The 27,569-nt window shown below is 41.9% G+C and overlaps 1 protein-coding gene across 2 annotated transcripts in view; it reads right to left on the bottom strand.

Annotated features, from left to right (window-relative positions):
- LOC111962044 (lissencephaly-1 homolog B) overlaps positions 1-16,489 on the bottom strand; it is a 29,011-nt gene extending 12,522 nt beyond the window's left edge. Inside the window, exons 1-2 of one of the 2 annotated variants that reach the window (XM_023984810.2) lie at positions 16,173-16,489; positions 1,482-1,604 (exon numbers count right to left, since the gene is read on the bottom strand). In XM_023984810.2, the coding sequence (XP_023840578.1) occupies positions 1,482-1,513 (32 nt within the window). In that variant the 5' untranslated portion in view covers positions 1,514-1,604; positions 16,173-16,489. The remainder of the gene's footprint in view (positions 1-1,481; positions 1,605-16,172) is intronic. The other variant, XM_023984809.2, reaches the window with a different exon arrangement.
- Between the last annotated feature and the right edge of the window lie 11,080 nt (positions 16,490-27,569).

Below are 27,569 nucleotides of genomic sequence, written 5' to 3'. Positions count from 1 at the left end.
ATGGGCGATAATTGTGCACGTTACTTCACAATCAAATTTAAAATGAGGCCTAACTGAATTGAAGAGGGTGAAGAGGTTGATTTAATTTAGAACAATCGTGTAATGATGCGTATTTATCATCGTTGGCGCTCATCTTAATATCACAACCGACTTGGGGGTTGATGCATTCTCTTTTACGCTTTACTTTGTAAAAATAAGTTGATACGGGGCTGTTTTATTTACTATAATGCTATGACTAAATGAAATTTATTGTAAGGGAAATGAAAACATGCTACATGTTGCATTAGACCTTTAGAATAATGCAAGACATATCCTTGACTCTATCCAAGTTGATGACCAAGGAGAAACAAAACGATGCCAGTCAGCCTACACAGCAAAACTACACCTAAACTATACAAAAACTAATTTCATAAATAAGAGTTAGCCTATAGGCAAGACTAAATTGACAGTCTGATGAGTGGCAGTATTATCAGTTGTCAAATTGGACATGAAGAGATGGGCGCATCTTGTAATTGACAGACAGGAAAAGGAGCATCACTTTATAAAATCCTCCATCAGTGTCACATGCAAGTAAAATAGTTTGAAAGTGGGGAAAGTATTCTGATTGGCTGGGCCAGGCTCCCCAATGGGTGGGCATAGCTCCAGGCCCACCCATGCCTGAGCTCCTGCCCAGTCATGTGAAATCCATAGATTAGGGCCTAATGAATTTTAAAATGATTGATTTCCGTATATGAACTGTAACTCAGTAAAATTGTTGCATGTTGCATTTATAATTTTTGTTCATTAACAGAAATTATTCAAATTCATTGCCATGCCTTTTCAAAAACTCTTTTGAATTTTTATCATTTAAAAGTATTCCAAGTGTTAGGTTCTTATTTTTCAGAGTAAATAACTCACGGACACTAGAGAAGCTTAACCAAGTTTAATTCTTCCCAGAGGGTCATTACAGCTGTATTCAGACAACAAAACATTTCTCACCATCACACTTTTGACACTCCTCCTCTCCAATCCTTACATCTTATGGTTCCACAGGAAGAGGGTAACAGGATACTAAACCCTTATTACTCCCTTCAGGGGATCTGACCTGACCTCAACCCCTCCTTCACCTAATCCACAGATGTCCATCTGCTTCCCCTATAGCAATCCTGTGATCTCCTCCCTTCCACCCAGCACATTCCACAGCCACTCTGTCTTTCTACAGATCTCACTCCTTTATATACTCTGCGTCTGATCTATCATGTCTTTAATATCTCAATGTTCAATTTTAGAATCCAACACAAGCCTGGAAAACACGTCATTTTCCATGACTTATCCAGGATTTATGACCGTACAAACCATGTACAGATTACACACACTAGACATTCCCCCCTGCATAGTGAACTGTAGAGTAGGGCCTCACTGCGTAGAGATTTCCTGTCAATCTATTTTTATGAAAACAAACGCAGGGCTAATCTACAAGTGTCGTGTGTGTGTGTACTCACAGCTCATCTCGTTGTCTCTGTGACAGCACCATGGTGGCTGTAGTGGCTGCTCTCGCCCTCTGGACTAGGGGTGAGGGTGTAGGGGGGTCCTCAGGTCAGTTGCTCAGTCCTCAGAGACTACAACTGGTACTCCAAACAGAGGGGCGGATACAAGGGCGAGAATGAGGGGAGAGAGCAAAACAAAGAGGTGGAGGGAGAAGGAAAGATTAAATTAGTTTATGGTTATTGACAGAAAAATTTGATTAGTAATCAACGCGGTACAAACACAATGATATCTGCCATTCTGCCTAATGGCAAGGCTCACTTCTCTCATTCTGGCCTCTGACAGGTGTGGAATATATTTAGGCTAATAGTACGGCATATTGATAGGGTAGCCTAAATCTACTAATAAACAGAAACAAATCCAACACAGCCATTTGTGGTTCTGCATAAGACTGCTAGTAGCTGGGGTGACAGTGGCTTTAAGCTGCTTATTGGCTAGACCACGAAGAGTCTGTCTGTGTCTGTGTGTGTACACATGCTTACAAGTGTTTATGTGGGTGTGCCATCCTTTTTGTAGAACTGTTTGTATGTGTGGGATCCGTGTGTGTGTGTGTGTGTGTGCCAGAGACTAGTCGTCCAGACAGCGCAGGACTGAGGAGTATCGCTGGGAATTGCCAGACCTCATGATACGATATTATCACAATACTTACAGTATGTGCCGATACGATATGTATCACGATTCTATTGCGATGTGATACTGCAATTTTAATGCGATTTGATGTTCCAAAAAATTTGATGCTCCAGAGTTATGTTTTAAGTTTACTGTTCCGATATTGTATATTCTGTATGAGATCTATGTGAACTTGTGTCTGTATTCTGTTGGTTTATTGCTGGCAGCACCTTTCTCACGAAGGCAAATTCCAGACATGTGTAAATAAATGTACAGTACCAGTCAAAAGCTCGGACACACCTACTCATTCAAGGGTTTTTCTTATTTTATATTTTCTAAATTGTAGAATAATAGTGAAGACATCAAAACTATAAACACATGGAATCATGTAGTAACCAAGAAAGTGTTAAACAAATCTAAATATATTGGAGATTCTTCAAAGTAGCCACCCTTTGTCTTGATGACAGCTTTGCACACTCTTGGCATTCTCTCAACCAGCTTCATGGAGGTAGTCACCTGGAATGCATTTCAATTAACACGTGTGACTCATTAAAAGTGAATGTGGAATTTATTTCCTTCTTAATCCGTTTGAGCCAATCAGTTATGTTGTGACAGGGTAGGGGTGGTATACAGAAAATGGTCTTTTACCAAATAGGGCTAAGCCCATATTATGGCAAGAATAGCTCAAATAAGCAAAGAGAAATGACAGTCCATTCTCCCAGCTGACAGATCCACAAAAAGAATGAGAGACAGACAGGGTCTAAGTAAAGACCACAACCAGAAAAGGCCACAGGGATTCACACAGGTGGAATACGGTTTGTTTGTCTGTCGTCTCATGTTGAGACACCGAACCACCAGAATAAACTATGCCATCAAGTCATTCATTCTGAGAAACAAACTGTATAGGCAACCTACCAAAAGCCATCGTGGGCTGGCTTGTTAAATCACCAGTCTCACAGGACATGTTAGAAGAGGGGACTGCGGAGAAAGGAGGGGACAAGGGAAAGGTGAGAAGGCAGGCTCCGGGCAGCACTGACTGTCCAGCTCATAAATAGGCCGCTAACCAAATTAGCCTGACCTCTCACATATGACATTGTCACCAAGCCTATGCTAGCTCTGACACCTGCAAGAGCCAACTCAGCTCTGCCAGGACTGGTATGTGTGTGTGTGTGTGTGTGTGTGTGTGTGTGTAGGTGTGTATGTGTGGTTGAGAGACAAGTGGGTGTACTCACACGTGTTTTGTGGACAAGAAAGTTTAATTATAACGTTAACAAACTGTTAAAGGTGCAATGTTTTTGAGAAACAGGCATTACTTTCATGATCAATACCCTTCAATAAAAATATCACTCTTTCAATGTTGAGTCAATCAAAATACTACTAAGTGAGCAATAGAGTTCAAAGTCCCATGCACTACCCTTATCACACTGGAAGTAAATCTGTGTACGCGTGTGAATAACTTTCACTGCAGTCCAATCCCTTTACAGTCAAATGTTCAGTGCAACAAAAGTTGACATATCATTTCAAGGTAGGACTTGGCCAGTTGTTTGCCTTCTGTCCATCTGATTCTCTCGGTGTACTAGCCAGGTTTTTGTCCTAGCACTACACAGCTGATTCAAATAGCCAACTCATCATCAAGCTTTGATTATTTGAATGTTTGGCTATAAAAGGCCCACCACCAGGCTCCATTCACTTAGAGCCCCCGGTCAGGTAGTCAGTCAGACAGTAACAGCCTTTAAAACTGTAGAGACAGCACTGTCTTGTCACACATTTCCCAAACCAAATCCCTCTTCTCTCATCTCCCAGCTTAAAAAAAGCTATGAGAAGCCATAATGGATCATGAGGTGAATCCAGACATAGCAAAAATAGGGTGAGTCAGTGTACAATAGGATCTAGTCAGTGTGTACACTGCATCTCGTGTGTGTTTGAGTGAGTGTGTTTCTTAAAAGACCGGCACCTGCATGTTGAGAGAGCTAGGAAACCATGTGAGATGAGAATGAGGGTGACATCTCGTATAAAGTGAGTGATATGTGGACAGAGAGAGTTATTGTTTGGTTTTAAAAACACACACAGGGTTTCCGTTAACTGGTAATTGCCGGCTTTTGGCCAATCAAATAAATAAAAGGCGATAAATAAAAATGTAGCCAGACAAATGTAGCCAGACAAACAAAACATCGATATTTTGGGTCCATGGCCAGGAAACTCCTCAGACCTTAATCCGATTGAGAACTTGTGGTCAATCCTCAAGAGGTGGGTGGACAAACAAAAACCCACATATTCTGACAAACTCCAAGCATTGATTATGTAAGAATGGGCTGCAATCAGTCAGGATGTGGCCCAGAAGTTAATTGACAGCATGCCAAGGCGGATTGCAGAGGTCTTGAAAAAGAAGGGTCAACACTGCAAATATTGACTCTTTGCATCAACTTCATGTAATTGTCAATAAAAGCCTTTGACACTTATGAAATGCTTGTAATTATACTTCAGTATTCCATAGTAACATCTGACAAAAATATCTGGACACTGAAGCAGCAAACTTTGTGAAAATTAATATTTGTGTTATTTTCACACTTTTGGCCACGATTTTAACAATTTGAGAAAAATTTGAGAAAAATTATATCAGCATATGGACTGTAGTACTCACGCTGGAACAACACTCAACCATTGTTAATCCAACTTTCGGGATGCATTCAAGGCCCTCCCAAGCCCTCCTTTCAGCAAATCTGACCACTACTCCATTTTGCTCCTCCCTTCCTATAGGCAGAAACTCAAACAGGAAGTACCCGTGCTAAGGGCTATTCAACACTGGTCTTACCAATCGGAATCCACGGTTCACCAGCTCATCATTAAGCTCGAGACCCTGGGTTTGAACCCCGCCCTGTGCATTTCTCAAATGTATACACTGTATTCTGTACTATATCTTAGTCTATGCTGTTCTGACATTGCTCGTCCATATATGTATAACTCCATTATTCCTTTACTTAGATTTGTGCGTATTAGATATTTGTTAGATATTGCTGCACTGTCAGAACTAAACTCAGCAAAAAAAGAAACRTCCCTTTTTCAGGACCCTGTCTTTCAAAGATAATTCGTAAAAATCCAAATAACTTCACAGATCTTCATTGTAAAGGATTTTAACACTGTTTCCCATGCTTGTTCAATGAACCATAAACAATTAATGAACATGCAYCTGTGGAACGGTCGTTAGTGTCTTAACAGCTTACAGATGGTAGGTAATTAAGGTCACAGTTATGAAAACTTAGGACACTAAAAAGTCTTTCTACTGACTCAGAAAAACACCAAAAGAAAGATGCCCAGGGTCCCTGCTCATCTGCGTGAACATGCCTTAAGCATGCTGCAAGGAGGCATGAGGACTGCAGATGTGGCCAGGGCAATAAATTGCAATTTCCGTACTGTGAGACACCTAAGACAGCGCTACAGGGAGACAGGACGGACAGGTGATCGTCCTGGCAATGGCAGACCACGTGTAACAACACCTGCACAGGATCGGTACATCCGAACATCACACCTGCGGGACAGGTACAGGATGGCAATAACAACTACCCGAGTTACACCAGGAACGCACAATCCCTCCATCAGTGCTCAGACTGTCCGCAATAGGCTGAGAGAGGCTGAACTGAGGGCTTGTAGGCCTGTTATAAGGCAGGTCCTCACCAGACATCACCGGTAACAACGTCGCCTATAGGCACAAACCCACCGTCGCTGGACCAGAAAGGACTGGCAAAAAGTGCTCTTCACTGACGAGTCGCGGTTGTGTCTCACCAGGGGTGATGGTCGGATTCTCGTTTATCGTCGAAGGAATGCGCGTTACACCGAGGCCTGTACTTTGGAGTGGGATCGATTTAGAGGTGGGGGGTCCGTCATGGTCTGGGGCGGTGTGTCACAGCATCATCGGACTGAGCTTGTTGTCATTGCAGGCAATCTCAACGCTGTGCGTTACAGGGAAGACATCCTCCTCACTCATGTGGTACTCTTCCTGTCGGCTCATCGTGACATGACCCTCCAGCATGAATATGCCACCAGCCATACTGCTCGTTCTGTGCGTGATTTCCTGCAAGACAGGAATGTCAGTGTTCTGCCATGGCCAGCGAAGAGCCCGGATCTCAATCCCATTGAGCACGTCTGGGACCTTTTGGATCGGAGGGTGAGGGCTAGGGCCATTCCCCCAAGAAATGTCTGATAACTTGCAGGTGCCTTAGTGGAATAGTGGGGTAACATCTCACAGCAAGAACTGGCAAATCTGGTGCAGTCCATGAGGAGATGCACTGCAGTACTTAATGCAGCTGGTGGCCACACCAGATTCTGACTTACTTTTGATTTTGACCCCCCCTCTGTTCAGGGACACATTCCATTTCTGTTAGTCACATGTCTGTGGAACTTGTTCAGTTTATGTCTGTTGTTGAATCTTATGTTCATACAAATATTTACACGTTAAGTTTTATGAAAATAAACGCAGTTGACAGTGAGAGGACGTTTCTTTTTTTGCTGAGTTTAGACGCACAAGCATTTCGCTACACTCTACACACATAATAACATCTGCTAAACACGTGTATGTCAACAATTATCAATTGGGAAGAATCAAATCAAATGTAACGTTTGCTCGAAATGTGCACTGCACACGCTTGACATTATCATAATTTTCAGTGCAGCCTGTCCACCTGAATTGAAAAGCAGCCACTGCTGTCGAATGTCTTCATTCTTCTGAAACACTATGGCATCCAGTCACAACACAGTGTGCTTTTGCCGGCATGCTGGTAAGTAGCTTGCTAGCTAACAGTCACACCACAGATGAAAGGTTACCTGAGTCTTAGATCATACGTTCTGCTTGAGCTAGCTAGCGGATTGTAAACAAAGCAAGGTGTAGACACGTGCCTTGCAGTTAATGCGGTTAAGACAATAACATTGGTGTATTACATTTTCAGGTTTATGTGACCTTTCATAAAGCCGGAAGTAAATCATTGGCTTACTCCTGAATCCAAGTGTTTGACATGGGGGAGGGGACAAGTAAACTACTTTGAACTGATTTTATCCAAATAATCATCCAATTGGATTAAAAACATGATTTTCACTGTTAGGGACCTTTAAGAAGATATTGTAATGGACAAAGCGGATCCAAGAGCAGTGCTCCCTTTCAGTCGATCCTATCAGTATCGACATGCACTTTCGACGCACTTAGCAACCGTTTCGCAGCTTGATGTTTTTGGGGGAAAGATGCACTGTTACACACACACACAGAAGCCTAACTTCCATAGTTATCTGTTAACCCAGCCATGGTAACTTGACCGGTATACCCAATCATTTGGGGGAACAGAAAGAAAGGAAATGGCATAGATTCTTCAGGAGATCAGTGAGTATAGCAATGAATAAACATATCTTTCATGTTGTCATCACAAACATGACGTTCTTAAGAGACTGAAATTTGTACAATGTACAAATGGCGTGCCGGGCACCGGCAAGCTGACTTCGGTTGTCAGTTGGACGGTGTCTCCTCCGACACATTGGTGCGGTGGCTTCCAGGTTAAGCGAGCAGTATGTCAAGTACAGAGGTCGACCGATTATGATTATTCAACGCCGATACCAATTATTGGAGGACCAAAATAAGCCGATACCGATTTTCTTTTTTTAAAAGGGCCGATTTTTATAAACTGCTCAAAAAAATAAAGGGAACACTAAAATAACACATCCTAGATCTGAATGAATGAAATATTCTTATTAAATACTTTTTTCTTTACATAGTTGAATGTGCTGACAACAAAATCACACAAAAATGATCAATGGAAATCAAATGTATCAACCCATGGAGGTCTGGATTTGGAGTCACACAAAATTAAAGTGGAAAACCACACTACAGGCTGAACACGACCTTGCTTTTTATTTATCCTGATACCGGATGTGTTACACGCAGCATTCACAGATACAGCCTGGATTCGAACCAGGGACTGTTGTTACACCTCTTGCACTCAGATGCAGTGGCTTCACACACACACACACGGATGCAACGGTCTAACAATTTAACTGTTTATAAGGCAGCAAAAAATGTAAATAAATCGTTACCGTTTTTTTTGGCAAGGAAAATGTCAGATATCGGTATTGGCCAAAAATGTCATATTGGTGCATCATTAGCTGTAACGTAATAAAATGTGGAAGGGGAGGGGTCTGAATATTTTCCAAATGCACTGTATATACACTCCACAGGTTAAGAATAAGTTGAATGGTATCAAACACATGGTTTTCCGTTTACTCGGTTCCAGCCAATATAATGAGCCGTCCTCCCCTCAGCAGTCTCCACTAATATACTCCTAACCTCAGACTCTGCGATTTCATTTGAGCTAGCTGCACTTATTCCTCACCAAGCTATACTATATCTAGACATGCCATTATGATGATCTCTTTCCTATGAAGGGTTAAACTATTCTTCATTTTCATTATGTGAAAGGGTAATAAATATATGTTTCAGGGTTCAACCTTTAGTCAATTTCTTGTCAGATCGTAAATCACCTCAGGTTTGACAGCTGCAGTGCCTCTCTCGCCACAGGGCAGACCAATATGGTCACTGGGCGTATCCGTACTTAAATCAGGAAGCAAACAAACTCAGCATGACCGGTTAAATTTTATGGATTTTTAAGACCTTAAATTATGCCATGTGATGTGATCACATGCAATGCTCCAGTTAGCAGAACAAAGCATCATTGCAGTTCATATGAGAATGTGAGTACACCCAAAATGGATCACTCACATAGGAAGCTAGCTGGTTAACAAACACACTTCGGAAGCAGTAGGAAGTGCATGAACATTTTATCATGATCACGTTATGCAGTGATGCTGACTAGTGAGTTCCCCCCCCACCTTTATTTAACCTGGTAGGCCAGTTGAGAACAACTTTCTCCACCTTTGACCCCGTTCCAGGTTAACCAAACGACACTGAGGCGTTCCTAGCTGACAGAGGACTTATTGGATGACTTCCTGAACGCTACGGGTTCTGACAGGGTTTACCTGGTTGAGGTGAACGTCGAATAGACACTTGAGGATGTTCATTCGTCTACAACAGCAACACGTGCTAAACGACTACGCTAAACTTGCCATAGCTTTGAAATTAGAAATCAGTGGTTCTGCGACTCGCAAACACAATAGCTCACTGGCTAACACTGTCAAACAAGCTCAGAATGAACAACCACAAGCTTACTATCATAGGCTTCGTTCAGCTTACTTTGGCCTACTCACCGAAACAGGAATGGAAGAGCTGTTACCATTCAAACAAAATGTTTGTTGAACATGTATCCCACCTTCATTACCTACTTAGGCAAGTTAACGTGGGCTGTAGGGCCCATCTTACAACTCAGTGCTTGCAAGCACAGCTTTTGAAGGATCAAAAGCTTGCAATGCTAAGAGCCCTGACCACTCGGTTTTGAAGTTTGACCAGGAGCACTCACTCCAGTTAGAGGGTGCATTATCTGGTATTGAAGCTTAAGAGATGACGCACTACAACGGTTTCTACCACGATTCCAATAACCACCGCAGTCCAAATAACTGTAAAGCACATCGCTATCGAAACGACTGCTGCTACAATCGATCTGTTCGCCATGTCCCTGCACCCAATCCACACAAAGTGTCAGAGTACAAGGGTAACAAAGGGTTAAAGGACAATCAAAACGTAGACCAATGTTCTCCAGAAGTTCCACTACGTGAAGAACTAAAGCGAGAAGAATGAGAAAAGGGTAAAAGAAAAGTCACAAGGACTAGACGGGGAATTGCGGGACACGAGGTTGCAGGAATTAACACCCTTAGCAAGGAAGTGGAATGAGAGCGGGATGAATTTGATTTAAGACGCTATCCAGGGCCCGCTTGATCAAGAAACAAGCCCACAGGCTTTGTCTATAGACCATGATACAAAGGTTGCGAAGAAAAATGTCAAAAGCTCCGTTAAAGCCAAGACCACTCAAAATCTGAAAAGTCAATCTGCTTTCACCTTGAACAGAAATGGCACATCACATCGTTGCGAACAACCACTCTACTTTGTAGGGAATATGTCCACTAAACGCAAATCTAAACGGCCATACCTGGAAACAGTCCTGGAGGACTGCTTAACTTGTCATGCACTAATTGATTCGGGCGCGACAATATCGCTTATCTCTCAAACCTTGTTTGACGATATCAAAAGGTATTTGAAGCCAACTAAACGTTGGTTATAAGTGGAAAGATGCAACACTACACTTCGAGGTTTCACTCAGACTACCTTGCCTCTCACATTGAGTCATGCTGAAACTACACTTACAGGTAGTATCGCTCATTCACCCTGTGTATGTTACCAGCCTCAAATCTGTACCCCTGCTACTCGGAGAAGACTCGATGGATCGGAAAACCAACCATGTATTGTCACAGGTCACAGTGCCTTCTCCACTGACCACACTATCTTCCCCTAACGCTAGCTGCAACGCAGTCATCCACGAGAGGTATCTGTCAAAAGCACCCCTTGGGAAAGAGACGTTTGGAAACCTCTCGGTGCAGAATCTGATCCAAGGAGATATTACGATATCTCATTCAATCAGCAAACCTGATTGACTATTCTTTTCATGATTTCGAGCGAGCAGTCTCTGTGAATGAGCAACTTCCCTCCCCCTTGAAGTCGTGCAATACTGTAGTTGAGATTAACTTCTCTTGCCCTTCGGACACTTCCGCAAGCACTGCGGCCGTCTCAGCAAGAAAAACATTGACACGCAGAGTGTACTCTGCTTCCGATGATACATCTTCTGCTTTGTGGGGGACTGTCACCCCTTACAATTACACTAATGGCGTCAGTCCAGCAACTGACCCGATGACTCCCACTGGTGAAACATTTTGCGATATCAGACAGATAACCTCGTCTCAGTTCGCAGGTACTGAAGAGGTTGCCACACTCAGACGATGTGGTGACTGACAGGCCTCGACAGCCACTGAGCGTTTTGAAGCACAAACACCAGGAGATTTAGTTGAAAGGTTACAGCCATTCTCATTATGCGGCCGCTGACAACTTGTACATGGGTCCAACCTTTTTGGTTGTGCCCCAGATACCAACCGCTGGTGGTGGTGGTGGTCGAGACTACGTGCATCACCATACGAGGACGCCAGAGAGTGACTCCCCTATGAGAAGAGTGAGGAGCAGACAGGCCCCTAGACAGGGTTAATCTTAGAACACATCTAAGATATTACTGAGGTGTACCACACTGGTCGTAAAAGAAGTCCGATGGACTTCCACCTCCAAAACAAATGGCAAAAATAGTCATGCCTTGCCATGTGTAGGTTCAACTACAATAACAACTAGTAAAATGCTCTAAATCATGTGTTCCTGTAGGATAACATTTCTGAATAAATCGGTAGGACAACTGGTCCCCTTTGAGTACTAGTACCAATGCTAAATGATATCATAACCGCCATCGATAAAAGACAGTACTGTGCAGCAGTCTTCATCGACCTGGCCAAGGCTTTCAACTGTCAATCACCGTATTCTTATCGGCAGACTCAATAGCCTTGGTTTCTCAAATGACTGCCTCGTCTGATTCACAAACTACTTCGCAGACAGAGTTCAGTGTGTCAAATTGGAGGGCCTGTTGTCCGGACCTCTGGCGGTCTCTATGGAGGTACCACAGGGTTCAATTCTCGGGCCAACTCTTTTCTCTGTATATATCAACGATGTCGATCTTGCTGCGGGTGATTCTCTGATACATCTCTACGCAGACGACACCATTCTGTATACATCTGGCCCTTCTTTGGACACTATGTTAACTACCTCCAAAAGTGCTTCAATGGCATACAACACTCCTTCCGTGGCCTCCAACTGCTCTTAAAACGCTAGCTAAACCAAATGCATGCTTTTCAACCGTCGCTACCCGCACCCGCATGCCTGACAAGCATCACTACTCTGGACGGTTCTGACCTAGAATATGTGGACAACTACAAATACCTAGGTGTCTGGCTAGACTGTAAACTCTCCTTCCAGACTCATATCAAACATATCCAATCCAAAATCAAATCTAGAATCTGCTTTCTATTTCGCAACAAAGCCTCCTTCACTCACGCTGCCAAACTTACCCTGGTAAAACTGACTATCCTACCGATCCTCAACTTCAGCGATGTCATCTACAAAATAGCTTCCAATATGCTACTCAGCAAACTGGATGTAGTCTATCACAGTGCCATCCGTTTTGTCACCAAAGCCCCATATACCACCCACCACTGCGACCTGTATGCTCTAGTCGGCTGGCCCTCGCTACATACTCGTCTCCAGACCCACTGGCTCCAGGTCATCTACAAGTCTATGCTAGGTAAAGCTCCGCCTTATCTCAGCTCACGATAACAACACCCACCCGTAGCACGCGCTCCAGCAGGTATATCTCACTGGTCATTCCCAAAGCAAACACCTTCTTTGGCCACCTTTCCTTCCAGTTCTCTGCTGCCAGTGACTGGAACGAATTGCAAAAATCGCTGAAGCTGGAGACTTACATTTCCCTCACTAACTTTAAACATCAGCTATCTGAGCAGCTAACCAATCGCTGCAGCTGTACATAGTCCATTTGTAAATAGCCCACCCAAACTACCTACCTCATCCCCATATTGTTTTTATTTACTTTTCTGCTCTTTTGCACACCAGTATCACTACTTACACACCATCATCTGCTCATCTATCACTCCAGTGTTAATCTGCTAAATTGTAATTACTTTGCTACAATGGCCTATTTATTGCCATACCTCCTCATGCCATTTGCACAAACTGTATATAGACTTTCCTTTTTTTCTATTGTGTTGACTGTACGCTTTTTTATTCCATGTAACTCCGTGTTGTTGTTTCTGTCGCACTGCTTTGCTTTATCTTGGCCAGGTCGCAGTTGTAAATGAGAACTTGTTCTCAACTAGCTTACCTGGTTAAATAAAGGTGAAATAATAAATAAAAAAATGCTACCACAGTCAGTCCAGCAACAACCAGTAAGACGATTAGACCACACAAGTCAAATTGCTATTGATAATAGCGACAGATGAGTTAGTCACTCAGATTGCAACACGCGTAAGGGAATCTCCAGAACACTCTTCTGATGGTCAACACACATGCCACTAATAAATAGAACCCTCCATTCAGGATGAAAGTTAATACAAGTCATGAACCATGATCACACCGGGTAACGACTGGTTCAGTGCTTAGAGAGAACTTCCGTCGTGAGGTTAGCTCCTCCGTGGATAACATAGCTATGAAATAGACTCCTTCATACCCATCACTGCTACAATGGCGTAAAACACATTGACATGTAGTAAAACTACTACAGGACACCTTAACATGTGTTGAGGTCGACGTAAATTCTTACTGACCTCCAGGCATCGACATGGAAATTATCTGATGAAGTCAGACTCATTCTGAACAGGTTGCAACCTACCAGGATACTTGGTTCTTTCCATTGGCATATGCGCTTATGTAAACATAAGTGCTTTGGTGCTTTGCAGCTGTAGACTTATGTAGTTATCAACTTAGGATAGTGCCCTAAGCAACACACCGCAAATTAGGAACATCCTAGATATGACATTAGACAGATTGTAAAACTGTCATGGTCAGAACATATAGATTCAATGGTTATAAAGATGGGGAGAGGTCTGTCCATAATATAGAGATCCTCTGCTTTTTTGACACCACACTCCAAAAAGCAAGTCCGGCAGGCTCTAGTTTTAGCTCATCTTGATTATTGTCCAGTCATATGGGCAAGTGCTGCAAAGAAAGACCTAGTTTAGCTGCAGCTGGCCCAGAACAGAACTGCATGTCTTGCGTCACTTCTTGTTTTTATAAGAAATATTAATGTGTTGGAAATTCCAAAATTGATTGAATAGTCAACTTACACACACACTTACCTCACCAGACATGCCCCCAGGGGTCTTTTCACCGTCCCCAGGTCCAGAACAAATTCAAGGAAATGTACAGTATTATACAGAGCCATGAGTGCATGGAACTCCCATCTTATATAGTGCAAGTGAACAGCAAAGCTGGTTTCAAAAAACAAATAAAGCAACACCTCCCCATGTGACATACTTGTGTGTATATACTGACATGTATGTGTAACTGATAGATGCACACACACACTACATGTTTTTAAAATGTAAATTGTAAAGTCCTGTCTGTAATCTCTTTTTCAAGACTAGCTGTCGCCATTGGCGTCAGCTAATCGGGATCCTAATAAATCAAATCAAACCTCAATCCTTGAATCTCGAGACAACTCTGATAGTGTTTTTTTCTCAAAGTTGACGCGATGTCGCGTCCTACTTATATCAGTACACTCCTAACAACTTAAACATTACGAAATATCTATTTGAGCAAATAAAAATCAAATAGCAAATAAGCCATACATTTTTTGTTGTTGACCAAATTTGACACTCATTGCCCTCCATACCAAAACTCCTTGCTTGGTGGGTTTTCTGCGGAGTTGGACCGCTCTTCCTCTGGAAGGTATCCGCCAGCCTACCAGAGGACCACGTTCTGTGTAACGTTATTTATGATAAACAACCACCAAAGCAAAAAAGTATGTGATGTTACTAATTTAGTTAACGTAAAGAGCAAACAATTTAGATAGCTAGCTAACCTTCTGAAATGAACAGTTTGCGGACTAATGTAAACTCATTCACTTTTGTACATCGCCTTGGTCCGTACAATTGACCTTATTTTAGCGCCCCAAAAATGTAATACTTCCAGATCAACTGTAATGTCAATACCATTGTAAAGCACAATTTCGCCCCTTTCCAACAGAATCAATTACATGACCCCCACGCTGCCAGTTTCTGAATGATTCAAGAAGGCAATGAKCCCTGTCAGGTCTTTTTAAAAATGGCGGGTGGGGAAGCGAAACTAATGCGTGATAGTGAGAAAGAGAGATGTGTGGGAAAATTGCTTTTTTTCACTCGATCTGTCCAACTTATTACCTTATCGCCTCCCAAAATGTAAATAAAACGCTATAAAGAGTTTATATAATGTGTGATTACATACCTATTTGAAGGTTTGTGTCGAATTTGAGTCGGGTTTTTAGGGCGGTGCTAAAGTGATCTTAGAAGTACACAGCGGCTTTGAGAATGATGATCGCATGCAGTGATGACACAAAAAATGACTAGGTATCCCCCCTTACCCCGTCACTGTCCATTTCTTGTTTTTAAACGATGAGAGAAGTGCTACACCTGGTGGAGAGAAAATGTAAGACAGAACTAGTTGCTTTATGCGTGCTGTACGTTATGCGGAGGGTCATTTTTTTCTACTTTTCTCCAATACTATAGAGCCATTACCATGTCGATCAACTTTTGAATAGAAACGTAGTTCACACCCCCGATTTTGAAGTCAACACAGTCCCATTCGTTTTCTTTGTACCCTCGTTTGAATGTTGCGGTTGTGCACATTTGTACGGAATGGGGTGAGTTTACGTTAGCTAACTTTCCAAAAGGCTAGTTAGGTAGCTAACGTTAGTGGTTAACGTTACGTAAGTCGGCAACTCCTTAGCAAGATTAAACATTTACATTACTACAAAGGTGAGATTAAAATATGTGGTTTAGCCAATTTAACATTATATGATATAGCTAGCATTGAAGGAATTTTAACAGCTAACGTTAACTATCCAGCCAACAACCTGGGACAAGGTTGCAGCAATGACCAATTAACACGCCCTTCCAGCTAACTAACTAGCTACCTAACGGGTTGGCTAACGTAATGCAGCTGGTTCGTTAGCATTTTATTACCAAAGTCCTCTTGTCAAACATGACATTTGTCTCAACATAACTTACATAACTAGGTAACGTTATAGTTATGCGATTTTAATCAATCATTCCACCTTCCGACCATTAAAGTGAACCAATTGAACCGTGGTAATTGCTAACGCTAAATAGCAATGTTTAAAATCCTTGAGGCTAACGTGCCATGTAAACAAACTCGATGCAAATGCCATGGGCAAAACATGCACTGTGAGGCAACATAACAAATGTATCAGAGCAAGATCATGACATTATCTAGTTACAAGAATCAATTTCCCAACCTTATGTTGCTGTAACAGCCTCTTCGCCATTTTGAGACAGACGGGAGGCGAAGAAAAAAAAATGCAGCCACATCGTAATCATTACCGCTTCGTTTTATGGCAAAACAAGATCAACTCACCCTTCTATGTATGATCTGTCTCATAGTCCTTGTTCTGCAATAATAATAAAAAAAGGCGATCAAATGTTTTGTTTTTGCTTAGACCCTGCTGGGTGATAGGACATCTATCTTGTTTTCTCCTCCTTTATTTTAGTAAGTCAGTACCAGTGAGGTATCACTACCGCCTCCGGACCGCGGGTACGCGCATGGACTGACAGCCCGGCGCGCACGTCCAGTTTAAACGAAATTGTCCTGAAGGGAAAGGTTTGGGACATTGGATACTAAAAGTACGCACATTTGTATGTTGAATTTCGTGGTCGCACATTGAGATTCGTAGTTGCAAATACGATAAACAAATGTGTTAGTTCATTTTGCAAGTTTGTATCATAATTCGCAAATGTGTAATTTAATTTCATAACCTTGTATCATGATGTGTGAAAAATKTAATTTCACATTTGCAAGCATTCAACTCAATTGTGAATCTTCTGTGAATAAAAAATATTTGCCCATGCCGAATCTGGAAGCTCGGAGTTGACAAATGTAACGTCTAATTTGTGCCAAAATGGTTTGTGGTTGTAAATCCGGGGTTTGCACAGCTGTAACACATGCTTTTGCTTGTAATCTGTCTGCAGTAGTAAATACMCGATGGCTCTGGGTGCAGGACGTTTTACTCCTGGCCAATAAATTCCCTCTGACAAAATCACAGCCGCCTATTGCTGCAACCATTGGCTGAATTTTTCCATCAATCAAATAACAGGCGGTTACTTCCSACAGCACAGGGTCGTAACTAGTTACCACAGCCACAAAAACCCTACCAATACCCTACCAATTCTACAATTGATCGTCTTAAAATCKGATTTTAAACCTAACCTTAACCACACTGCTAATCGTATGCCAAACCTTAAATTAAAACCGCAAATGTTTTTAATCATACATTTTTACGATAAAGCCAATTTTGACTTTGTTGCTGTAGTAACTAGTGACAACAGCACTGGAGCCGTAGAGTGTTGAACTAGTGTTAAAGGTGGAGGGACTACTGGATTTAGCATGTCTCTCGAGGAGGCTAAAATGAGATTTCGGCTTGGAGAAGTTGAATATTTTCAGAAGGATTCAGGTATTTGGTTTAAGGACATGGTTATGATAAAGATAAGTTTGGTCCAGTGTGAGTGATATTTTTGAAGAGGGTGGAACCAGGCCTTTTGGCCAGTGGTGTAAAGTACTTTAAAGTACTACTTAAGTAGTTGTTGTATCTATACTTTACTATTTATATTTCACTACTTTTACTTCACTACATTCCTAAAGAAAATTATGTACTTTTTACTCCATACATTTTCCCTGACACAGAAAAGTACTTGTTACATTTTGAATGCTTAGCAGGACAGAAAATGGTCCAGTTTGTACACGTATCAAAAGAACATCCCTGGTCATCCCTACTGCATCTGATCTGGCGGACTCACTAAACACAAATGCTTTGTTTTTGAATTATGTCTGAGTGTTGGAGTGTGACCCTGGCTATCCGTAAATACGAAAAAGAAAACAAAAAGTGTGCCGTCTTGTTTGCATTATAATTGAATTTTTATTATTCATACTTTTAATACTTAAGTATATTTCAGTAGCTACATTTACTTTTAATACTCAAGCATATKTAAAACAAACTACTTTTAGACTTTTACTTAAGTAGTATTTTACTGGGTGACTTTCACTTGACTCATTTTCTATGAYGGTATTTTTTACTTTKACTCAAGTATGAGATTTTAGTACTTTTTCCACCACTGCTTTTGGCTATCCATGGGTGGTTTCAGGGTGGTTGCAAAAATTGGTGGGTGCTGTTGAGTCGGTGAAGGTAACCCGAAGTGGACTTTTGTGTTTCTTCAGATCAGAGGGATCAGGCGCTCTGTGATGCAATTTAAGGATAGACCTGTATCTTGCTTTGCGCTTAAGGCACCATTGAAGGGAGTGATTTCGGGGGTAGCGTTAAGTGTGAAGGTGGAACAATTTAAGTTGAATATTCCTGGTGTTGGTGATGCTTGCCGTTTGGTGCGACGCAGACCCGGTGGGGAGAGTGGTGACAGATTCTATTTATTTATTTTTTGCGAGTTTTTACCTGACAAAGTTATGTTAGGATATATGAGTTATGCTGTTAGTGCTTTTGTTCCGAAACCACTGCTGTGTTATAGGTGTCACGTTTATGAGCATGTTGCAGCAGTGTGTAGGAGGGAGAATCCAAGATGTGGGAAGTGTGCAGGAGGACATGGGACAGAGGAATGTGTAGTTTCTGTGGGGGAAAAATGGTGTGTGTCAACTGTAGGGGTGCCCATGTTGCTGGGGATCGGAGGTGTCCAGTGCAGGAGAGGCAGGTTGAGGTGGTCAAGGTCAGAGTTGTGCAGAAGATGTCGTATGCTGAGGCAGTGAAGAAAAATCTGCTTTAATATTGCATATAGATTGTGGSTTTCATCAATGTAATTGTCTGCGTCATTTCCCATTGATTTCTATTTGCCATATATATCTCAACTGTGCTGTTTAAAAAACTTTTTAAACTTTTCTATTCTCAGTTTTTACAGATTGTAAATTAAGATACATTTTTTTTGCTAAAAGTATTAGTATATTTTTGATCGATTGACTATGACTTTTCAAATCACCAGCAGTGCTATTTGCAGAGTTAGCTCCAGGTAAATGTTGCAATTCTTCAGCCATTCCTAAACCTGCGACCAAAAACAAGCTACTGTATTGACAGTAGCAAAATAAATGATCTAATGATTCTGTCTCTTCGCAGTAAAATCTGCAGAGCTGGGATGGTTGTATCCCCCATACATACAGTGGGGAGAACAAGTATTTGATACACTGCCGATTTTGCAGGTTTTCCTACTTACAAAGCATGTAGAGGTCTGTAATTTTTATCATAGGTACACTTCAACTGTGAGAGACGGAATCAAAAATCCAGAAAATCACATTGTATGATTTTTAAGTAATTCATTTGCATTTTATTGCATGACATAGTATTTGATACATAGAAAAGCAGAACTTAATATTTGGTACAGAAACCTTGTTTGCAATTACAGAGATCATACGTTTCCTGTAGTTCTTGACCAGGTTTGCACACACTGCAGCAGGGATTTTGGCCCACTCTCTCCATACAGACTTCTCCAGATCTTCAGGTTCGGGCTGTCTGGGCAATACGGACTTCAGATTTTTAGTGAAGACAAAAACACATATGAAATCATGTAGTAACCAAAAAATGTGTTAAACAAATCTATATTTGAATCTCAAATCTATTTTGATTTGTTTAATACTTTTTGGGTTACTACATGGGTCAGTGTGTGTTATTTCATTGTTTTGATGTCTTCACTATTATTCTACAATGTAGAAAATAGTAAAAATAAAGAAAAACCCTTGAATTAGTAGGTGTGTCCAAACTTTTGACTGGTACTGTAGTTCGACAACTTCCACATCAGGTGGGGTTTCAGTGTTCTGAAAGTACGTTATACTAAAATAGCAATAGACAAACAACAACTCCAAGTCAATCACAAATTTGAAAGACTACAGTATATGCAATAATTGTGTATACAATTGCATTGTTTACCTCAGTCAACAGCTGTGGCTCCCATCCATATTCGGTGGAGGCCTGGATGCTGTTGTGTGTGCAAAGAGAATTACCTTTGCACAATCCCTGTCGGGCATTCTGGTTTTATAGACTATATGTAAMWTAGTAAATGTAAATCCAGGACACTAAAATGAGTATGAAATGTTAGTGTTACTTAAGGCATAAACAAAAGTAGGGTGGTTGGTCGGGGTGGATGGGTAGGCGTATAATGCGAACATTTAGCAACTCAAAGGTTGAGTGTTCGAATCTCATCACGGACAACTTTAGCATTTTAGCTAATTAGGAACTTTGCAACTACTTAGCTAACCCTTTAACCTAACTCCTAACCCTAACCCTAGCTAACGTTAGCCACCTAGATACCTAGCTAACGTTAGCCAAAACAAATTGGAATTAGTCAAATATACGTTTTGCAAACTCGTAACATATTGTATGAATTGCAATTCATAAAATATCATACGTATTGTAATTCATAACATACACTACATGACAAAACTTGTATGGACACCTGCTCGTCAAACATCTAATTTCAAAATCATGAGCATTAAAATGGAGATGGTCCACCCTTTGCTGTAATAACAGCCTCCACTCTTCTGGGAAGGCCTTCCACTAGGATGTTGGAGCATTGCTGCAGGGACTTTCTTCCATTCAGCCACAAGAGCTTTAGTGAGGTCAGGCACTGATGTTGGGCGATTAGGCCTGGCTAGCAGTCGGAGTTCTAATTCATCCCAAAGGTGTTAGATGGGGTTGAGGTCAGGGCTCTGTGCAAGCCAGTCAAGTTCTTCCACACCGATCTCAACAAACCATTTCCGTATGGACCTTGCTTTGTGCACAGGGGCATTATCATGCTGAAACAGGAAAGGGCCTTTCCCAAACTGTTGCCACAAAATTGGGAGCACAGAATTGTCTAGAATGTCATTGTATGCTGTAGCATTAAGCTTTCCCTTCACTGAAACCAAGGGGCTTAGACCGAATCATGAAAAACAGCCCCAGGCCATTATTCTTCCACCAAACTATACAGTTGGCACTATGCATTCGGGTAGGTGGCATCCGTCGGACTGCCAGATGGTGAGGCGTGATTCATCACTCCAGAGAACCCGTTTCCACTGCTCCAGAGTCCAATGGCGGCGAGCTTAACACCACTCCAGCCGACACTTGGCATTGCGCATGGTGATTTTATGCTTGTGTGCGGCTGCTCGGCTCCCGACGAACAGTTCTTGTGCTGACGTTGCTTCCAGAGGCAGTTTGGAACTAGGTAGTGAATGTTGCAACTGAGGACAGATGATATGTGCTTCAGCACTCCCGTTCTGTGAGCTTGTGTGGCCTATCACTTCGTAGCTGAGCCGTTGTTGCTCCTAGACGTTTCCACTTCACAATAACAGCACTTAGTGGTTCCTCCTTTAGAACTTGCGAGCATGCGCCACGGGACTTAGAGGTACCCAGCGTCACGGCTTCATTGCTCCAGACCACTACAAGGGGTAGTTGGGACCCAAATGCATAATGAGTGTTAAGGTTTTTATATGACCAGTGGTTCCAATGACGAATTTTGATGCGAGCCACGTTTGCGGCGTTCAAAGATGGCTGACAAAACATTACGGCGGAACTAAATGTACGTTATGTCGAGTTAAGCAACAAAAAAAGTACAATTGAGAGGAATATGTTAGTTAATGTAGAGACGTTTGTGCATATTTTGTCATAAAGTTATTGAAAACCTCCATTTAGCAAGTTAGCTGACTAGCTAGTGTTAGAATTCATGTGTTTTAGGGACTCGAAAACCAGCCTGTCTTGTGAAACAGTGGATGTAAAGAATCTAGCTAGCTAAAGCATTTACTGCAAATTGAATGTACAATTGTGTAAGCTTGTCTTGCAATGCAGCTGAAGTAACATAGCTAACTATTTACTTGCTTATTGTGTAGTGGAGGATAAAAATAACTGCCTATGGATGTGTAGCTAGCTACCGTACGTAGCCGATCTGTAAAACGTTAGATTGGTGTGAATATTAGTTCAGAACCTAATCCTCAGCTATCATAGTTGTATCAACTTCAAGTCTGAATGGCATTAATGAAGCCTACGGATAGATTAGAATATAATAMCTTTATGCCAAGGATGCAAGTCCTTTATACATGTACTGTAGTTATTACCACGCATGAGATTCCCACATTGTAGCCGGTACATTGAATATTTTCACTGATCATGTACTCTTCCTTAGCAAATAAAGGTGCGGTTCAGGTATGAATCTGAKACATTCTTTCAGTCATATCAAACTCCCGTATTGTAATGATGCTGTGTCTGCATGTATGTATTACAATTACACACAGTGTTTACCACTCCTGCTCCCAGAACAATTACACATTGTAACGATGCAATAGACTAGAAACATAATTGTTTTCTGTATATATGAATTACAAATCAATCTATGCATATCTAACTCCATTCAGCTGCATTAATCTGACACAGGATAGCATTTCAATGAGATACTTCATTTCAACCAGGGGAGAATGTGAAACGCTTTATTGAAAGAAGTTCATTATCCAGGTGTTATAAATACATAAATGAATTATAATTGTAATATTGATTTATATTTGAAAACTATGCTATTTCACAACATTTCTGAACCTATACACATTTGGCAGGCCCTGTATGTTTTACATTTGTTATTTTACATTTGTTATATTATAAATACAACTTCAATCTGTACCTCAATGCACATATGGTGTGTATTATAAAACGAGGACGACGCGGTGGGGAGAGATAAGAACAGCAGCAGACAGCATATGTTCAATGAATTACAGTGCTACCCTAATATTTTCAGTTCATCACAATTGCGGTGTCTCCTAACCAGCCATGGGCTCCCAGTTGGCCCGAAGGTTATCTTAAGAGCGGGTGAGGTGGCAATGACGGGACTGGCTTCCTCTCTCACATCAAAACATMCCTGCAGACGAGAGACAGATGATAGAGAGCATGATTAAGCCTTTTTTTATTCTAACACGGTCAGTCATCATAATCATCAGGAGGTGAAATGCAAAACTTACCTTGGATCATTAACTCTGGGACTACTACATCTCTGTATTTCAATGTAAAGAATCTTTAAAACTTCCTGTTGACCCGACCAAGTGACCTCACCTATGAGCATGCTGTGCCCTCTGTCAGCCAGTTCAGATGCAGGAGGGGTTCACCAAAACAGCTGCTATAACCTAGACGATTTAGGGAGAAGGGGCGAGGGATGACGTGAAGGAGAGAGACTTGTGGTCTCACCTAGTGTCCACACTAAGTGGCTACAGAGTACTTTAAGCTGAAAAACAGACACATCAGGACAAATAGAAGATGACGTCAATAGAAGATACCGTATGTGACGCAGACACCTATCGGAGTGTACCTGAAACATTTAAATAGAGGGCTATGTGTCTCCACTTGGCTATTGCAAGGCTAAACCGCAGGGAAATCATGACTTGGCAGCAACAGATAGTCCAGTGAAAATGGCTGTGTTTGTGTGTTGTAAGTCTGAAAATTAGCAGCTGACATCTTAAGGGTTTTTTAATTAATGCATGCGAGACAGGTTCCATGTACAACAAGACAGGCAGAGTTGGAGAAAAAGAACAGAACAGTTTAATTACCCCCGTTATGGACACTTGCCAGCAATAAAGCTTCCACGGCCTGTACCTTGGACAGTGAATATCTGCCAATATCTACATTTGACCCCTTGATCAGCTCGCTCTGAAAGAGAACCGCTATTTTTTATAGATATGAAAACAATAACTGAGATATGACATCTGCTGCTTTAGATTGAACAGTCATTTTTATTTGGGGACAGGTCAAAAAGCATTAACACATGTACGGCAATTTAGCTAGCTAGCTAATTTGTCCTATTTAACTAGCTTGCTGTTGCTAGCTATTTTGTCCTGTGATATAAACATTGAGTTGTTATTTTACCTGAAATGCACAAGGTCCTCTACTCCGACAATTGATCCACATAAAACAGTCAACCAAATCCTTTCGTCATCTCTCCTCCTTCCAGGCTTTTTCATCTTTGAAYWTATGGTGATTGGCATCGACACTTTTACCACGACAACCGGCAAAACATTTAGTCTTTCAATCACCCACGTGGGTATAACCAATGAGGAGATGGCACGTGGGTACCTGCTTCTATAAACCAATGAGGAGATGGAAGACGCAGGACTTACAGCGCGATCTGCGTCAGAAACAGAAAGGAGTTCTATTTTAGCCCTTGGCAACGCAGACGCTTGTTGGCGCGCACGAGCAGTGTGGGTGCAATAATTTAATAACATGGATTTCTACATTTATTTTTGCAACGCTCACGCGACGMRAGCGGTGTGGTTAGCCTATTAGTCACCAACGCTCTGGTTAACACAAACTGCCTTACCAGCTCTGCTAGGGCGAGTAAAATGGTCAGAGTGGTTTAATTTGTGTCTGGAAGTAGCTAGCCAACATTAGCTTGGGTGACTGCTGTTGTAAGGCCAAAACACTTTTAAAAAATATATATATATTTTTTTACAACCCCTCCCCGGCCCGAACGTCCAGTGTGCGCTCCGAGAGCGAAACGGTCTGAATTTACAAACTGACAATTTCCCTGAATGGAAACACCATAATATTAAATAAAATTAAGCCAAATTTCTTAAAATCAAGCCAATATACCAGTTATTCCCTGGTAATGCCATGTAATGCCAATACGGAATTCTATCAAATGCTTCTCAAAGTTGCCCTCTGGTGGTCAAACTAGCAATAACAGAAGTGGCTGAGAATTAAATGACGTGCCACAAAATGCAGCAGCACGCAGGGTGTGCCGCAACATTTAGAGGAACCACTGTACAGTTGACCGGGGTAGCTCTAGCAGGGAAGAAATTTGATGAACTGACTTGTTGGAAAGCTCACATCCTATGACGGTGTCCCGTTGAAAGTCACTGAGCTCGTCAGTAAAGCCATTTTACTGCCARTGTKGCTATGGAGATTGCATGGCTGTGTGGTCGATTTTATACACCCGTCAGCAAAAGGTGTCTGAAATAGCCAAATCCACTAATTTGAAGGGGTGTCCAAACTTCAACTGTATAGTGTACATACACCTTAGCCAAATACATTTCAACTCAGTGTCACAATTCATGACATTTAATCCTATTAAAAATTCCCTGTCTTAGGTCAGTAAAGATCACCACTTTATTTTAAGAATGTGAAATGTCAGAATAGTAGAGAATTATTTCAGCTTTTATTTCTCACCCCATTGCCAGTGGGTCAGAAGTTTAGACACTCAATTAGTAWTTGGTAGCATTGCCTTTAAATGGTTTAACTTGGGTYAATCGTTTCGGGTAACCGTCCACAATAAGTTGTGAATTTTGGCCCATTCCTGCTGACAGAGCTGGTGTAACTGAGTTAGGTTTGTAGGCCTCCTTGCTTGCACATGCTTTTTCAGTTCTGCCCACACATTTTCTATAGGATTGAGGTCAGGGCTTTGTGATGGCCACTCCAATACCTTGACTTTTTTGTCTTTAAGCCATTTTGCCACAACTTTGGAAGAATGCTTGGGATCATTGTCCATTTGGAAGACCCATTTGCAATCAAGCTTTAACTTCCTCACTGAGGTCTTGAGATGTTGCTTCAATATATCCACATAATTKTCCTACCGCATGATGCCATCTATTTTGTGAAGTGCACCAGTCCCACCTGCAGCAAAGCACCCCCACAACATTATCCTGCCACCACCCGTGSGTCATGGTTGGGATGGTGTTCTTCAGCTTGCAAGCCTCCCCCTTTTTCCTCCAAACATAACTATGGTCATTATGGCCAAACAATTCTATTTGTTTCAGACCAGAGGACATTTCTCCAAAAAGTACAATCTTTKTCCCCATGTGCAGTTGCAAACCGTCGTCTGACTTTAGGAGCAGTGGTTTAGGAGCAGTGGCTTCTTCATGCTGAGCAGCCTTTTAGGTTGTCGATATAGGACTCGTTTTACTGTGGATATAGATACTTTTGTACCCGTTTCCTCCAGCATCTTCACAAGGTCCTTTGCTGTTTGGGATTGATTTGCACTTGTCACACCAAAGTACGTTCATCTCTAGGAGACAGAACGCGTCTCCTTCCTGAGCAGTATGACAGCTGCATGGTCCCATGGTGTTTGTACTTGCGTACTATTGTATGTACAGATGAACATGGTACCTTCAGACRTTTGGAAATTGCGCCCAAGGATGAACCAGACTTGTGGAGGTCTACAATTTMTTTTCTGAGGTCTTGGYTRATTTCTTTTGATTTCCCCATGATGTCAAGCAAAGAGGCACTGAGTTTGAAGGTAGACCTTGAAATACATCCACAGGTACACCTCCAATTCACTCAAATTATGTCAATTAGCCTATCAGAAGCCATGACATCAATTTCTGGAATTTTCCAAGCTGTATAAAGGCACAGTAAACGTACTGTATGTAAACTTCTGACCCACTGGAATTGTGATACAGTGAATTATAAGTGAAATAATCTATCTGTAAACAATTGTTGGAAAAATGACTTGTGTCATGCAAAGTAGAAGTCCTAACCGACTTGCCAAAACTATAGTTTGTTAACAAGTTGTGGAGCTGTGGAGTGGTTGAAAAACGAGTTTTATTCACGCCAACCTAAGTGAATGTAAACGTCCGACTTGACTGTATGTACATCCACACAATATATACCATGTGAAACCTAACATATCATACTAATTTGAGTCTCTCAGATTGAAATTCACTATGTTACGTCCCCCCGATACAACCTGGACTCAGGTGATGGGAGCATGTGTTCTGTGAATAAAGACTAACCTCCACTGCTGCCCGCAAACATGGAGACCAAAGAGAAGGACGCCAGCAGCAAAGAAAACAGATGTGTCAGGACATTCCAGCACTCCTGACTTCAGAAGACAGGTTTGTGATTATTTTTTTAACACTACTGTACAATGATTTTGGTTCATTATAATGACACATTGCATTTTAAAAGATAGTATTATGAATGAATACAATATAGGCCTATACATGACACTTGAGTGAATAAATGTTTAGTATGTGATCCCTGTGGGGAGTAAAAACTCACAACCTTGACGTTGCCTTTACCACATGATCCACACAGGACCATTTATCWCCCAATCTATCATTTAGTACAGGTCTCCCTACCCTAGTCCTGACCTCAACTCTGCTGAGGAGCTGAACAATGCAAGTGTTTTGGGATCAGGTGTCCCTGTAGAGATGAAAGCACCAGTGTCATGAGGCCCCATTAGGGTCAACTAATCCATTAGCTCAAGCTCTTTCCCCTCCTACCACATACAAGACTGTCCCAAATGGCCCCATTCCCATAGGGCTCTGGTCAAAAGTAGTGCCATTTGGGAAGCAATTGATAGCTGGATGCAGTGCACCTTGTCACACTGCAGTAGCCTATTGAGTTGTGGCCAGTAATCTTATCTGCTTTACCATTGTCCCACAGAGAAACCCCAGACTGCACTACCATCACCCCAACGCTGCCCCGTCGGGTCAGAAGACCAGCTGACCAAGGGCAACGGGACAGCAGGAGGAGATGAATGCACAAAGACATGACAAAAATGTCTTTGTGTCAGAGAAGAGTGCCTCCATTGGCGCCATCCTCTGAGGGGGTCGTCAGTGCTCAGGCCAAGGAGAGCCTGAGGTGGGAGGGTGTTCTGGAGGACCCCCAGGCAAAGGAGGCTGGAGGTGTACCGGTTTA

This window comes from Salvelinus sp. IW2-2015, linkage group LG4q.1:29, assembly GCF_002910315.2.
Source record: "Salvelinus sp. IW2-2015 linkage group LG4q.1:29, ASM291031v2, whole genome shotgun sequence".
Taxonomy (NCBI): Eukaryota; Metazoa; Chordata; class Actinopteri; order Salmoniformes; family Salmonidae; genus Salvelinus; species Salvelinus sp. IW2-2015.
This window is presented reverse-complemented; position numbering and strand designations above follow the sequence as displayed.